Source organism: Gallus gallus, chromosome 5 (genome assembly GCF_016699485.2).
Source record: "Gallus gallus isolate bGalGal1 chromosome 5, bGalGal1.mat.broiler.GRCg7b, whole genome shotgun sequence".
Taxonomy (NCBI): Eukaryota; Metazoa; Chordata; class Aves; order Galliformes; family Phasianidae; genus Gallus; species Gallus gallus.
The window spans coordinates 36,714,646-36,728,821 of NC_052536.1; the positions used below are offsets into that span (position 1 = coordinate 36,714,646).

General features: G+C 34.3%; 1 protein-coding gene across 2 annotated transcripts in view; it reads left to right on the forward strand.

Annotated features, from left to right (window-relative positions):
• TTC6 (tetratricopeptide repeat domain 6) overlaps positions 1 to 14,176 on the forward strand; it is a 55,154-nt gene that overhangs the window by 24,198 nt on the left and 16,780 nt on the right. For both annotated transcript variants that reach the window (XM_046941965.1, XM_025151246.3), the window contains exons 10-21: positions 77 to 504; positions 1,826 to 2,309; positions 3,399 to 3,528; positions 6,188 to 6,363; positions 6,736 to 6,872; positions 8,001 to 8,170; positions 8,640 to 8,760; positions 9,942 to 10,092; positions 11,347 to 11,429; positions 11,891 to 11,967; positions 12,747 to 12,907; positions 14,036 to 14,170. In XM_046941965.1, coding sequence (XP_046797921.1) covers positions 77 to 504; positions 1,826 to 2,309; positions 3,399 to 3,528; positions 6,188 to 6,363; positions 6,736 to 6,872; positions 8,001 to 8,170; positions 8,640 to 8,760; positions 9,942 to 10,092; positions 11,347 to 11,429; positions 11,891 to 11,967; positions 12,747 to 12,907; positions 14,036 to 14,170 — 2,253 coding nt within the window. The remainder of the gene's footprint in view (positions 1 to 76; positions 505 to 1,825; positions 2,310 to 3,398; positions 3,529 to 6,187; positions 6,364 to 6,735; positions 6,873 to 8,000; positions 8,171 to 8,639; positions 8,761 to 9,941; positions 10,093 to 11,346; positions 11,430 to 11,890; positions 11,968 to 12,746; positions 12,908 to 14,035; positions 14,171 to 14,176) is intronic.

Consider the following 14,176-nt stretch of genomic DNA (forward strand, 5'->3'; position numbering starts at 1 on the left):
CATATCAAGCAAATGTGATACATAAATATTAATTCAAATGAACATTTAAATGAAAAATTTTCCTTTTTTTTTTAAGCAGATAAATTTGATTAAAAGATCAGTCTCTGCTCCGGAGATAACTGCTTTAAAACATGAAACTATATTAAAGATGTCAGCTGATTTCAAAACCAGCATGAAAGAGTTGAAGCTTATGAAGCAGCAAATAGCTGTGCCAAAGGTTGAGATAGACACTGTGAAGAGCTCTCCTGCCAAGCATCTTTTGAATCAAGTCTGTGATGGTTGCCACTCAAAGCTGACAAACACACCAGTGGAAAAAATGCCTACTTTCTCTGGACAAGAGGATAGTGAGAATACTGTACTTGCAAAGAGAGCTCAAAAGGCTGGATTTAAATATGTTGTTATCCCAAAAGGAAAGAAGAAGAAGAAATCAAGGAAAACAATAAATTCTAGAAAATTAGAAGCTGTGATTAAGAAATTAAATCAACCTCCAAGAATTCTTAAAAGGTTTTTCTTACTGTTTTGCCATTTTAAAGAATGCATTTTAATTTGTAGCTATATTATCTGATTACAGGTTTTGTCTTTTTTACATATTAAGTATTGCTCTAAAACATTGTTCAAGTGAATGCTTATTATACAGTTATGATATGGGTTACCTTAAATATTAAAGCTGTAGTTTTGATTTTAGGAGAATTATACTTTTTAAATACAGGTGCTTAAAGCATAAGCTCAAAAAACCTCCCAAAGGTTTTGTCATTTTGTGTGCAGTCATGTTATGTGTCCCCAGTGTAACTTATATTGATGCTTTAGGCCTGGTCCTTCAGGCCAGTTTCACATTCAGGTTATCCTGGTTCTCCTTTTTCTGCCTTTTCACTTTTCTGTATGTTTATTGTTAAGAAAAATCAATATACTGAAACTACTGTGTGATATACTGCTATAATAAGAGAAAACTAAGGGAGATGGTGGCCTTTTTCCAAAGTTGTATTTTAGACAGTACTATATGGTTGTTGTCTAAGTACTTAATATCAGTTTCTTTAATCCATGGGGGGGATACAAATCTTTGTATTTTAAATATTCATACACAAGGTTGCTTTATTTTTTCCTTTAATTTCCCTTTTTCTCAGTGGGATCTTCGAAGTTATAATATTTTAAATACATATACGTAATGCTTATGTATAAGAGATTTCTTAGTATTCTCTACCAGTATTTTGTTCTGTGTTAGCAAGGCTAGTATTCTTTGTGGAAAAATATTAAGTGTTTCTGTTAAAGATCTGTTTCTTTTACTTCGAGGTCCCAAGCAGATGATGATCACGATCCTTTGTGGAAACTCTTTTTAGAAGAGACAAGTTTTCTTAGCTTATAATTTTGGATGTGTCCTTTCAAGTTCATGTGGTGGTGTTGTAGTTGTTTAACTTTGCTAATTTTTATATTTTCATGACCTCCTTCAAATATCTATCATCCAGAAAGAGAGAGATCTGTATCATATATCATCAATATATTCATTCATCTATGTCATCAACATATGTAGCCAAACTGAAATATTGTTCTTTCTTAAATTTAGCATTGTCATTGAAAACTGAAGTTAAAAGCTTTTGGAAGAAATAAGCATGAAATTTGCAAATAAACACTGAACTACTTGGAGTCATTCAGGATTCTGCTTACCTCATAACTTCAACAATATTCTATATAAGTGGCTGATGTTAAAAAGTCATTATTATTCCTAAATGTATTGTCAACTCTTGTTAACTGTTGACTGGGGCAGACTGTAATTTAATATTGTTAATATAGCTGGAAATATTTAGTTAATTTTAATATATTTTTTCCTCAGGTCTGTGTCTCTAGGAAGACTTCTTATTCATAATAAATTCATCATCAAGGTGTCTCCAGCAATCAAACGATATCAGAGCCCAAGTGTCCCTTCTTTGTTGGATTTTGAAAAGTTTGCTAAAGTAAGGGGTGGAATTCCAAAAGAAACTTCTGCTCGTGCATGGGTCAGTGGACTCTGGAGCTGCTGGTTTGATGAAACATTCCCTACTTGTGGGACTGTTCCGGAGGAAGATACTGAACTGCTAGAAGGAGCTAAGGCAGTAGGCTCTCAAGAGACAAATCTACAAATAGAACTAGTTGACTCAATACAGCCTGTTCTGCTTGAAGGTGCAGTATTTAGTACTGAAGAGTTAGAAGAAGAAGTAAGAAGACTGACTGATCTAATAGAAAAGGTTGAGCATCCTTCAGCTTTTCAATATTGTAGGCGTGGAGCAATACGAAGAAAGTTAGGCAAGCTAAAATCAGCTATGGATGACTTGGAAAAAGTAAGCTTAATGCCAAGCTGCCCTACTATGTCAGGCCCCCCTTCTTCCCCTATTTTTTTTTTAAATTGAACTTATGCAAAAGCATAGTGAGAAATTAAAATGGAAAGTAATGTATTTCTTCTTATGATTGAGCTATCATTTAACACTGATGTTTATACAGTAGTATTGGTGGCTTTGTATGCATATTTGTTTATATAACTTTAAGTTTCCTCTATAGTTCCACAAAACCTGCTGTTAATTCTGCCCAATACAGTGCACAATTAGTCAGAAGTAAACCAACAGAATAAAAACACTGCCTGAAAGGGTGAAAAAAAATGAATTTTTACCTAGAACTTCAGAAATGGGCAGTCAAGAGTCTGAAAAGGCTAAAAATTCCCCACTGACAGAGTGGCTCATTGACCAGTGGGCCCCTAGCAACTGCTTGCAAAGCTACTGCATAATTTAGTGAAAACAATGACTGTTATTTTCCTGGTACGCAAATGCAATCTCTGTGTAGTTAATGGATCCTAGAAATGGCTTACAGACCCAAATCTTAGAGTTACTTTTGTAGCAGACCAGTCTCAGATACATATCTGTCTCTATATTTATTTCCATATGGCTGTTAAATTTGTATTATCTGCACAATGAATATATGTGAAATATATATTTCTAATATCTATCAAATAATATCTTAGGATATTAGGAATATTAGGATATATTAGGAAATGTGAAGTACTTTTATAGGAATCATAACAGTGTAGTTAGAAAAACGGATACCTTTTTCATGGAGTCATGCTTATTTCTTACTTTCAAATAGATGAACAACATTGTTTCTAAGCATTCTGAGTTTCTAGAAATAATCCAGGTAACTGCTAAAAGAAATGTGGTAATATCACAACCGATCTCTGTTTTATAATGGATTCTGGCAGACTGGTTTCTGATTCTGCATATTTGTAAGCATATATTGCTTTTAAATGGGTGCATCAGTCAAACTCTTCAGATCTATGGGTAAAGTAGAAGTTTGTCTAAGATTTCATTTCCCATGTACTTTTGTTAGAACATTTGAGTAGTTTCTTCTGAAAAAAAAAATTGTTCTTATTTTGTTTGTAGGCTATAAGCTTAGAACCACTACTACTTGATGCTTACTGGCATAGACATTTGATTTACCTCTTTCAAGACAAATTTTCTGCTGCTTTAGATGACCTGAATTTCATAACTAAATGGAAGAAAAATAAAGCAGGTAAGTATCTACTGAAGCATAATTTAACTTTCTAAGCAGCTCACTTTGGATGAAAAGTAGATATTTAACTTCAGTTGGTTTATCTCTATTATAGGAAAACTAAAGCTGACATCTTCAAGTATTTGGGACAGGAAACTGATTTCTAAGACAGAAATGAGTACTTAATTTTAGTGTACTTAAAAAAAAAAAAGAGGATTATATTCATTAATTTAAGCTATCATCCTATAGTGGGGACAGCTTGTTATTGTGCATTCAATCAGACCTGTTCTACTGTGAGCTTTTTTACTATGAAGGAGAGCCTTTAAAAAGAAAATGTGTCACCTGTTGGCCAGAAGAATAAAAAGAATAAAGTTTGGTCCATGTCTTCTAAAGAGGAATTGGCGTAAGTTTTTTTTAGGTGCCTGTTATCTGTATGGAGTAGGAACTGGTGGCTGAGTAGCAGCTCTCCAGAACAAGTTGTGAGTCATCAGTGCAGCCTTGCAGCAGGGGAGGCTAGCTATACTCTGGATGCACTGAGAAGAGTGTGGCCCTGCAGGTGAGGTAAAGTGATTCTCCTCTGCCTGACTGTGGTGTTGCATCTCCAATACTGTGTTTGATATGAGAGATGGAAACTGGAGAGAGTCCTTTGGAAAGCTGTTAAGATAGTTAGGTGTCTGGGGCATATCCTTTTGTAAGGAAAGGCTGAGGAAGCTGATTTAGTCTTGAGAAAGTGAGGCTAATAGGTAAATATGTCCTCAGCTATGTGATGCATAGTAATAGAAGACAGAATCAGACTTTTCTTTGACACGCTCTGTCAAATCGGAGGTAATAAACACAAGTTGCAACAACAGAAATCTTTGGGAATGAGAACTGTAGGATTACTGCAGGATTGGTGATGTACTGAAGCAGGTACTTCTTGGAGATTTAAAATCTGGACAAGACCTTGTGCTGTTTGACCTCAGTATTTAGCCCTGATTTAAGCAGGAAGTTGGACAAGGGAGTTGAAAGCTCCTTTGTGATCCTCTCCCTCTTTTTTTTCTTTAATGCTTCTTTAAATAACTCAGATGATTTTAATTTGCTGATACCATTTCTCCGTGCATAACATCGAAAGGATAGCTAAGCAATATACTAAATTTTAAAGTCACTATATTGTTGTTTTGAACACAATACATTCATTATATGATCTCAATGTGTAGTTTAAATGGTTAGAGTTGATCAACAAATGCCTACATTTGATAAATGTCTGTTTACAGTGCAATTATGTGTGGGAAGTATATTTTCATGAGGAGGAAAATTTTGAAGGATGACAGTGCAAGCTAGGTAACTGTACATTTTTCATGGATAAATGCTGAGTTCTAAATTAGAGGGGATTTCTAACCATTTTAGGAGTGTAGCTCTGGAGTGGCTTTCTGAATTCAGTAATGTAGCTAAGAGAGGAGTTTAAAGCAGAGCTTGATAACGTGAAATGAGTTTTATAACAGTATTTGTGGGCATACAGATTTAAATTCATGCTGGTCTTTGGTTGTTAGATCCATTACTTTATTGGAGGTGAGGGAAAAGTGACTTGCTGTTTTTTGCATGAAATCTATTATGCATTACTCGGGGCTTTGGCTAAGCTATCTGTAAGGACCAGGGTTGGTGTGGTTTTCTTCATTGTTTTTCTCTTATTCACCCTCACACTCAAATATCTTGCTTATGTTCTACTTATGATCAGTTTTAGCTGATCAGAGGCCAGCCTTGCTCGAGGCTCGGAGAAACTATTTTACTCTTTCATCAGATTGTCTACTGGAGAGTTCTGTTTTGTTATATTTGGTATTGCAGTTGAGGCCTTCTACAGAACACAAAAATGAGAGCATCCTACTTCTGAGGATCATTTGAAACTTTTGTATTACTTGCTAGTATGGAGGCTTAAAAGATTGTTGGTGCCCTTGTCTTCTGCTGTTCTGGTGCCACTGTTCTCTGTGCTCTATTACAAGTTTTTCTTTGAATCTTTCTCACTAGAAGTTTGTTAGAAGGCACTGGGAAGCGTTCTGCCATTTGCGGTGTGGAAGTGAATGTGTGGGGTGAGTTGACTCAAGCCAGTGCCTAAGGATCTGTATAGCTGCTCCCTTGCTCTACCCCACCCCTTGCAGGATGGGAGAAAATAGGTAGATCAAAAGTGAGAAAACCTGTGGGTTGAGGTGATGGCAGTTTAACAAATAAAAAAGGAAAGATACAAAGAAAGGGAAGAAAATCACTCACGACTTCCCAGAAGCAGTATTGCTAATCCTACTTCTAGCCCCAAATTCAAAATGCAGCACCATATGGGCAGTTAAGAAAGCTGACTGTATTCCAGCCAGGATCAGTAACCATTTATAGGTACATTTAAACCAAATCTACTCTTTATATTTGTTTGTGGTCAAAAGGACTAACTCAAATGTCTTGATGGGACTTTTCTACTGAGCTCTGAAGAGAGCAAAGAGATTTTAGCTCTTACGGGATTCATGGATACTATCAGTTTCCATCTGTATGGGCTCGAGGACAGAGCACTCAGCTGTAAATTACTGAGCTCTGTTGCTCAGATCAACTTCCAGACTTTTTGTTTTAATTTCTACTGCTTATTTCAAATACCATGTAAGAAGATGACATTATTTTTGGACTGCTAAATAGTGCCTTTTCATGTTTTGTGGGATTATTTCAGATGCATACCTGTCAAAGGCTGAAATTTACAGAAAACAGGGTGATAATACAATGGCAATCATAAATTACAGCTCTGCAATACAATGCAACTCTACAGATGATGACGTTTATTTCAGAAGAGCTGAGTTGTATTTTGAGGAAAATCAACTGTTATTGGCTGTAGATGATTATGCTAAAGTAAGTTAACTTTTTGTATGGTTACAATAAAGTTGTAGTTCTTGTTAACTTTGAAAGTAAATTGTATGTGGGTATATCTGGAAAGTAGCTTCAAGCACAGATATCCTTTCTAATAAATGATGTTTAAAGAGAAATCAGTGTCATAAAAATTATTTCTGTTATTCCTGTCTGGTGATTCAGTAAATTACTGAATGTCTGCAGATTCTCAGGCACTGATAAGTTTACATCACTGCTTCTGTATCTCACTGCACTGTTAATGGAAATGACAGCAGATAAGAGAACTGGGGGGTGGGGGGGGGGGGAAGAGAATGAAAAAATGTAATTTTATAACATTTTTATAGCACTATGTAATTCTTTATTTTTTTATTATAGTGTTTTCAATATAACCCAAAAAGAACAGATGCACTTATGAAACATGGAATATATTACTTTGACCGTTCAATTTTGACTACAGCTATTCAGGATTTTACAGCTGTGATTAGAGAAGACCCTAGCAATGCTCAGGCGAGGTATAGTATAGAGTGTGACATAAGTATTTGAATTTTAATTGGATTGCTAAAATATTAATATGCAAAAGACTAAATATGCATTATACAGTAGTAAAGCAATTGCATTTTCAAAGAGATGTATATCAGAAATAGAGTAAAACGATTAGCCTATGATATTCACTGGGGAATCTTTGTATTGCTTTAGTGACTTTGGATTAGTATCTAAACCTTAATTTAACTAAGCATTGAACCAGGTATTCAGATTCATCTGAAGTACTGCAAATATAAAGTAGGTTGGATTGTGCTTTGCTGTAAAGAACTGGATTTAAATAAATGCTTGAAGTGAAGAATATATTCAGTATTGCATAGTTCTATGCTTAATTTCAATTGGTTTTCTTGACACTTCTTAGCATTATGCTTAATTAATGCTTTCTGCAGGGGGAAAAAAAAACACAAATAGATGGATGAGAATCTTTATTTTCAAATTAAAACAAAGTTTCTGACTTTAGAAGACTGATTTTTTCTAGTTTTTTTTTCCACTGGAAAATATGTCTAATTTTTGTTAATGTTCCTGCAAAGACTTGCGTTATTTCAATACTGTAACCTGTGAAATAATTAAAAAAAAAAAAGATGCAATACCATATGATGACACTCGAATTTAGATGTAAGTGCTGGGTCCTTGGGATGTAGATTTTTGAATTTCATTGAGGAGTAGTATAATAGGTGACTCTGTAAACCTGGCTGCTTCAAAGAAGTATTGAAGAATAGAATGGATGTTTTCAGAAAACTTTAATGTAGTAATGAGTTCTTTTATTTCTTGTTTATGTAAGATTTGAGGAAAACTAGCATTTTCTGTACCCAAACTGCTGCACCGGTACACTGTGGAACTTGGAGAGTCTTCCATTCAACTAATCTCTAAGCTGACAGTGCTGTGTTATGTTGAGCTTGAATTATGGATGTGCAATGATCTTCCTATGTGGTGTATGTTGTAGGACCTTGTTCCTTCAGATTTGCTTTATTGCACTGAGAACAAAATAATATAATATTCTTCAACATTTTCCCCCTAAATAAGTGCTTCAAATTTGCATGGCATTAAGAAAGGAAGAATGGTTGATATTAAGTTGACTCAAATTGTTCCTTCTTTATTAGGCTGTATCGAGGAAGAGCATATGCTAAACAGAAGCAGTATAGAAATGCAGTACAAGACTTAACAGCAGCAATTCATCTAGACCCCTCTTGTTGGTTAGCGTTCTACTATAGAGGTTGCATCTTACGTGAGATTGATCCAAAAAGAGCTCTGCAGGACTTCAGTGTTTCTGGTATTGTTACTTCTAAAGGTGCATGTGTTTGTTTAAAAAAGAGAAATGATCGTCAGCCATTAATTACTACAGTATAGCAAAATTATTTTCTGTTCAGTTTCTGAAAAATATAGTTGTTCTTCAGTATTTGCTAATAATTTGTTGCTTTTCATTTCTATTAAGTTCACTACATCAACTGTTGCTGCTGTTGCTACTCCTCAGGTATTTTCACTCTGATTCCTAAGCCTTTTCGATTTCACTTCTAACAATTTGAATGGATGTAACTGAGAATTCTATAAATCTTGATATTTGAAATATTATTATGTATTATGATCTAATGTGTTATGTTTCAATGCTGTTAAACAATTATATTTTATAAAACTCCAGGAAAGCTAGAGGAAAGAGCGAACTGCAGATAAGTTGAGTGGAGTAACAGAAATACATGAGAACGTTTAAACTATTGATTTTTTTCATTCCTTCTTTCTTGCAGTACTCATCAATGACACTCGGGAGAATTTTTCTTCTTTTCTTCATCGTGGGATCATTTACTCAAAGCAACAGCAATGGTCAATTGCAATCCGTGACTTTGAAAGCGTCATAGCTTTGGACAGGTAACTGGTCTTGAATCTTAACATATTTTTTTATTTTCTTATTACCTGAAAGCATAAAAATACTTAAAAAAAAAAAAAAAAAAGGAAATAAGTACTAATAAAGGAAAGTAAAGAAACTTACTCAGAAAATAGATTGGAATTAAAACACACTGAAATATAATGTTGTTCTTCTCACAGTATCTTTCATCTCTTTGACTCTAGTACAAATATAATAAAAATAATTTGTTTTGGATTTAAATTTCATTTTACCTTACATGGCAACTTGGCAAACAAATTGCTATTTGGCAAATGAAAGATGAAATTGAAATCCTAAGTACAGATGATCATTCACGCCATAATTATTTCATAGGTATTCTGAAAGGAAATCTGTGTACAATGTAGGTGAAAGCACTTTTTTGCAAAAAAAAAAAAAACTATGCCACATTATTTTGCTTAGCAAAGTTGGTATATAGCGTCCATGAGATAAATTAAAACAAAAAATTCCTGATAACACAAAATAAAACAAAACTGCTTGTGATTTGTTACAGTTGGTGGTTGAAGCTCATGCTGTTTCTGTGAATTGGACTTCTTCCTATCACTTTGTATTCTATAAACAGAATGTTTGCATGGTAGGGCTTCTACAGACAGTCTTGAAAATTGAAAAAAGCTTCCTATTCCAGTTATTTAAATTAGCTACCTATTCTTTTAAGATAGAGTTCTTTCAGCCTTTACAGTCTTGTCTTGAGCAAAGGCTTCCATTCCAGTCTGTGGCAGATGTACAACCCTCTCAGCTCTCCCTTTTTCTTGGCTCTTTTATTGGAAATCTAGAACTTGACTAGTAAATTTCTCCAAGAGATATTGCAAATCCTGGAAACTCTGATCTTTCACACTGCTAGCCAAAAAAGTAAAGAAGCAGGCTAGATGTGAGACATATGTTTTGTTGGAGCCTTTTATAGGCAAACTGTGCATTTAGATTAGGGAGTTCAGTGTTTCTTGGTATATTCAGTATATGTGAATTACCATTGAGGTCTAGTGCTAATCTATTCTATGCATAGAAGCTCCTCAGCTGGAAGTTACTATTATTTTGCTGTGTGTGATCTCAAAATATGTTGTAAGTGTCATAAAAGCAAATTGAGCCTGTTGCAGAGTTTATACAGTTATGTATTTCATGCAATAACAAAAGAGAAACATCTTTTTTTTAGCTCTATCATCTTTGCTTACCTAAGTATTGGTTTGATACTGTTGTTGCATCTGGATCAATACTATGAAGCTATCCAACAGTTTACTAATGCTATAAAAATTGATCCTCTCAATGTTCGAGCCTACTTGTGTAGAGCACAAGCATATCACAAGGTAATACTCCTCTTCAGTTTTTGATTGTCGCTTACACAGCTTTATAGTTAGTGTTGTTGCAAGTATTTTAGTATTTACACATTGATATTACATTGTTAGAACCTGTTTATAGCTATATACTTCAAGTAGTTGTCATCACCATAATAGTATTTGAAATGTATGTAATTCTATAAAACAAAATTGGCATGTGATGCAACAACATGAAGTATTTCAAATTTCATTTGATTTTTTTCTACATCAGTGTCCATTAGTCTGGGCTTTAATAAAAATATAATTGACATAAATTTCTAGAATTTTTTTCTAGACATAAGGTCCCCGAGAACTTTCATTTTTCAGGAAACTGGGAGCTGTTTTAAAGTTTTAATTTCCCATTAAAATATTCTACATCCACGTAGATGAGAGAGTAGCTTCTGCTGGCAGTTGTTTTTTGTGAACTTCTCAGGAGCATGAGAAATGTGGTCTTCACTGTGACTTAATTTCTATGGACTGTCATTGGAAAGATGGAAAGAATTATTTCTCATAGTGCTTAATTCATTTACTAAGTGTTTTGAGAAATTATTTAACACTGTTCATTTTACTTGAATGAAGAAAACTACTTTTAAATCATCAATTCACTTGGATAGACTTTTTAATAAAGAATAAGAAAGATATGATACTGACTTTAAGAACTTGTGATAGTTCACATTTGGATGTCTTCTACTAATGCTCAGGTTGCTTCTCTAGTTTGTTTGAAATATAACTGAAATATGTAGAGTGGCTGAATTAAGATTAGTATGTGTGTTCCAGCAATACTCTTTGACAGTTCCAGATGGCACACAGCCATCTGGATGGATCAGTCCTCAGGATCTTCACTGCAATGATTCTTGCCATTTCTCCTCCCCTTCCGAAAAACAGTGAATGGGACCACAGACACAATCTTGAAAAATCATTGCTGTAATTATTTGCATTTAATATTAATCAGGACTTATGTGCATGTGTATCTCATGACCTTCCCAGTAGTCCAGAATCTTATTTGGATTTTGGAAAAGTAAAGAAAATGTCAGCTGTTCAAGTCTGCCCTGTGGGAGAATATGAAAATCTGTAGATGGCAGACCTTTTAATTATAAAAGTGTTGAGCTCTTTCTTTAGAAGGCATGTGCCTCATGAATTACTATGCGGGTATTATGTAGGACCACATTTACAGAAATAATTGTCTCCAAGTTGTATTCATAATACCAGTTAAATAGTAGGTTTTTTGTTTGTTTTAAATTGCAGATTCATAATTTATCAAATGCTGTGAAAGATATAAATCGAGCCATTCATCTTTATCCAGATAAGTCAGAACTACGGATACTAAGGTAGGAAAGTGTTTAAGGTACACCTGAAGACTTCCACTACTCTTAACAGCATTTCCCATTGGAAGTATTTTGGTAGACGCTTTGTATGCTTTAACCCTGCTCTCAAAAGGTTAAAAAATGTATTTTAGTAACGTTTTCAAACCTTAGGAACTTTATATCTGTACAATGTCATCTTATTAATATAATCTCAAAGGAAATGTAGCTTTGTAATTTGTACAATCTTCAAAGAAGTAAGCATATTGTTTCTTGGTGTTTCTGTGTTAGAGAAAAAATTTAAAATTGGATATATACTTCTGATGGACATAGAAAGGAAAAAATTCAAGTGTTTTTTATTGGAATGCATTGTTTTACTTTTTTTCTCCTTTTCTATAAAACAAAATAAATTGCAGCAGCATTTGCATATTGACAGAAATACCTGGGAGGAGCTTTACTAATTCTATTCAACAAATATTTCCTTACAGGGGACAGTATTTAACAGAGTCAAAGAAATATGAGCTGGCAAGCTTATGTATTCACCAACTTGCAGAAATGAGTGAAGGTAGGGTCAATTTGCCTGTGTTGTGTGTTCTCTAATCAAGGAATTATGAGCTTGTTTAAAAAAAAAAATGTTCAAGCACTCTAATAGTTTAGTTACCATGAACCAGCTAAAACTTAGGATAACGTTTAAAGATGGTAAGTGTACATTATTTCCTGATTACCACCTGTGATTTCAGAATTTCTTTTTTTTGAGTTCTTTTTTTTTGTTGTGGTACTTCTACCTTCCAATTTTGGTAACTTCTGCTTTAAAGGGAATATTGAGCAAGGATTCTGTGCTACACTTGTTTAGTCCTTCCTAAAAAAAAAAAAATACTACATAGCTCCAGGACTGAACCTTTGCAAAGCAGTTAAACAGTAAAAATGCTGCAGTATGGAAGCTCCTTTTTATGTGATGAGCATAAAGTGGCAGTGTACAGTACATCCTTATGGCTATTCATGAATGCATATGAATACCTATGCTGCTCAAGATGAATTGTCTGCCTGTGGTAGGAACGAATAGTGGGTGCACAGAGTATAACAGTATAAAAACAATGCAAGCATGTGGTGATACTTCAACAGATCACAGACTTCTTAGATGTGGGGAGAGGAGGGTTTGTGGGTGTTTAGCCATTGAGCTATACTTATAATTGTTCAGCTTGAGATTTCTATGTGGAATTTTGTTAGGAGTTTTTGAAACAGAATATTTAAACAGTATTTTGAAATTTGCATATAATTTAAAGAGATTTTATACTGGAAAACGTATGTTGAAGATAATTGTTTTCTGTGGTGGTTTTCTTCCAGAGTCCCTTCAGGCTCAGCCTGTTCAGCAAGCACTCATTCAGTCATTCTGTCAAAATCACAGTAAAGCCATGGAGTGCTTACATGCAGCTGCTACAACTCACCCTGAGCCTTCAGTGTTTGTCCTCTTGGGAAAAATACAAATGAAAGCTGAGAAAACGGAGGTCAGAAACATTTACCTTATACATCTATGCCAAACAAGATAATGTTTTTTCTTAATTCTTTAAATATTTTATATCTCTTAGTATATAAATGTTTGGTGTACCTTACTGCTTAAAATTCAAGAAGTCCTGTGTAAGACTTCAAAACAGCAAAACTGCAGTTCTGCATAATTTAGGCAATTTGAATTTGAACATATTTTTGTTGGGGGGGAAAAAAAGATACAACTGACCTTAGTCTATGTATGACCTTAGTATGTAATCATCTATTTTTTTTGAAATAAAACTAATATCTAGTGTTCTTTTTCTAATTCCTGTACGAATATTTCAATAATGTACCTTAAGTGAATATATATTGTAGCAAGTATTTTTCAACTCTTTAAATACTTATGTCATAGGATTTAACTAACAATATCACTTCTCTGACTCATGCAGTTAGCTAATGCTTCAACCTGCAGAACTGTTGAAATCGGCAGTATGGATATGTGGTTTCTTTTTGTACAGTCTTACTTATTTATGCAAAATATAGTCTTGTTTCCTTGAATAACAGCAGCAAGCAACAGGTAGATCAAGAATAACTTGAATCTACCTATCTACTGAGCTCTCTATTTGACATGCATGGTCCTTCTGTTTCATTTTTAGGTTTGTGCATTTCTTTTTTTTTTTAAATGAATGTTAGGTATACTCTATGCAAAAAACATACTCCTGCTCTCTGTGCTTGAAACATCTTGACACATTCAATTGGTACAACTTCTTTTGTTAAGCTTGTGTGTTCTGTTAGTTTTAAATCATAGTGGAACAATATTATTTCCACTGTCTTTGAAAGAATGCTAAGTGAAAGATGGCAATCATTAGTACCATCTGATCCAGCCCGTTTCAGTTGTCATGGTTAAGAGATATGTATTACAGTCCTGCCCTGATTCCTCAGAGTATTAGTCCCAGGGAGGGGGCCTCATTGCTGGACAGGAGTTAGACAATTCTTCTCACACAAGTAAATGACCAGACATCAGGCTATGCTGCTCCAGCATTAAGGAACTCTGTACTTGTCATTTTTACGTTTATGTTTCAAAGACAAAAACACTTTAAAACTTCACTTAAGTAGTTTAAAATTCTTAATGTTCCCTGTAATTGTAGGATGCTGTGGGAAGTTTTAAACAAGCTATAAATCTCCTGATGACCTCAGAAAAAACCTTGCCTCCTACATTTGAGGCTGCAGAAACGTATTATCTTATGGGCCTGTGTTATATGGAACAAATGAATTTATTACAGGTTGGT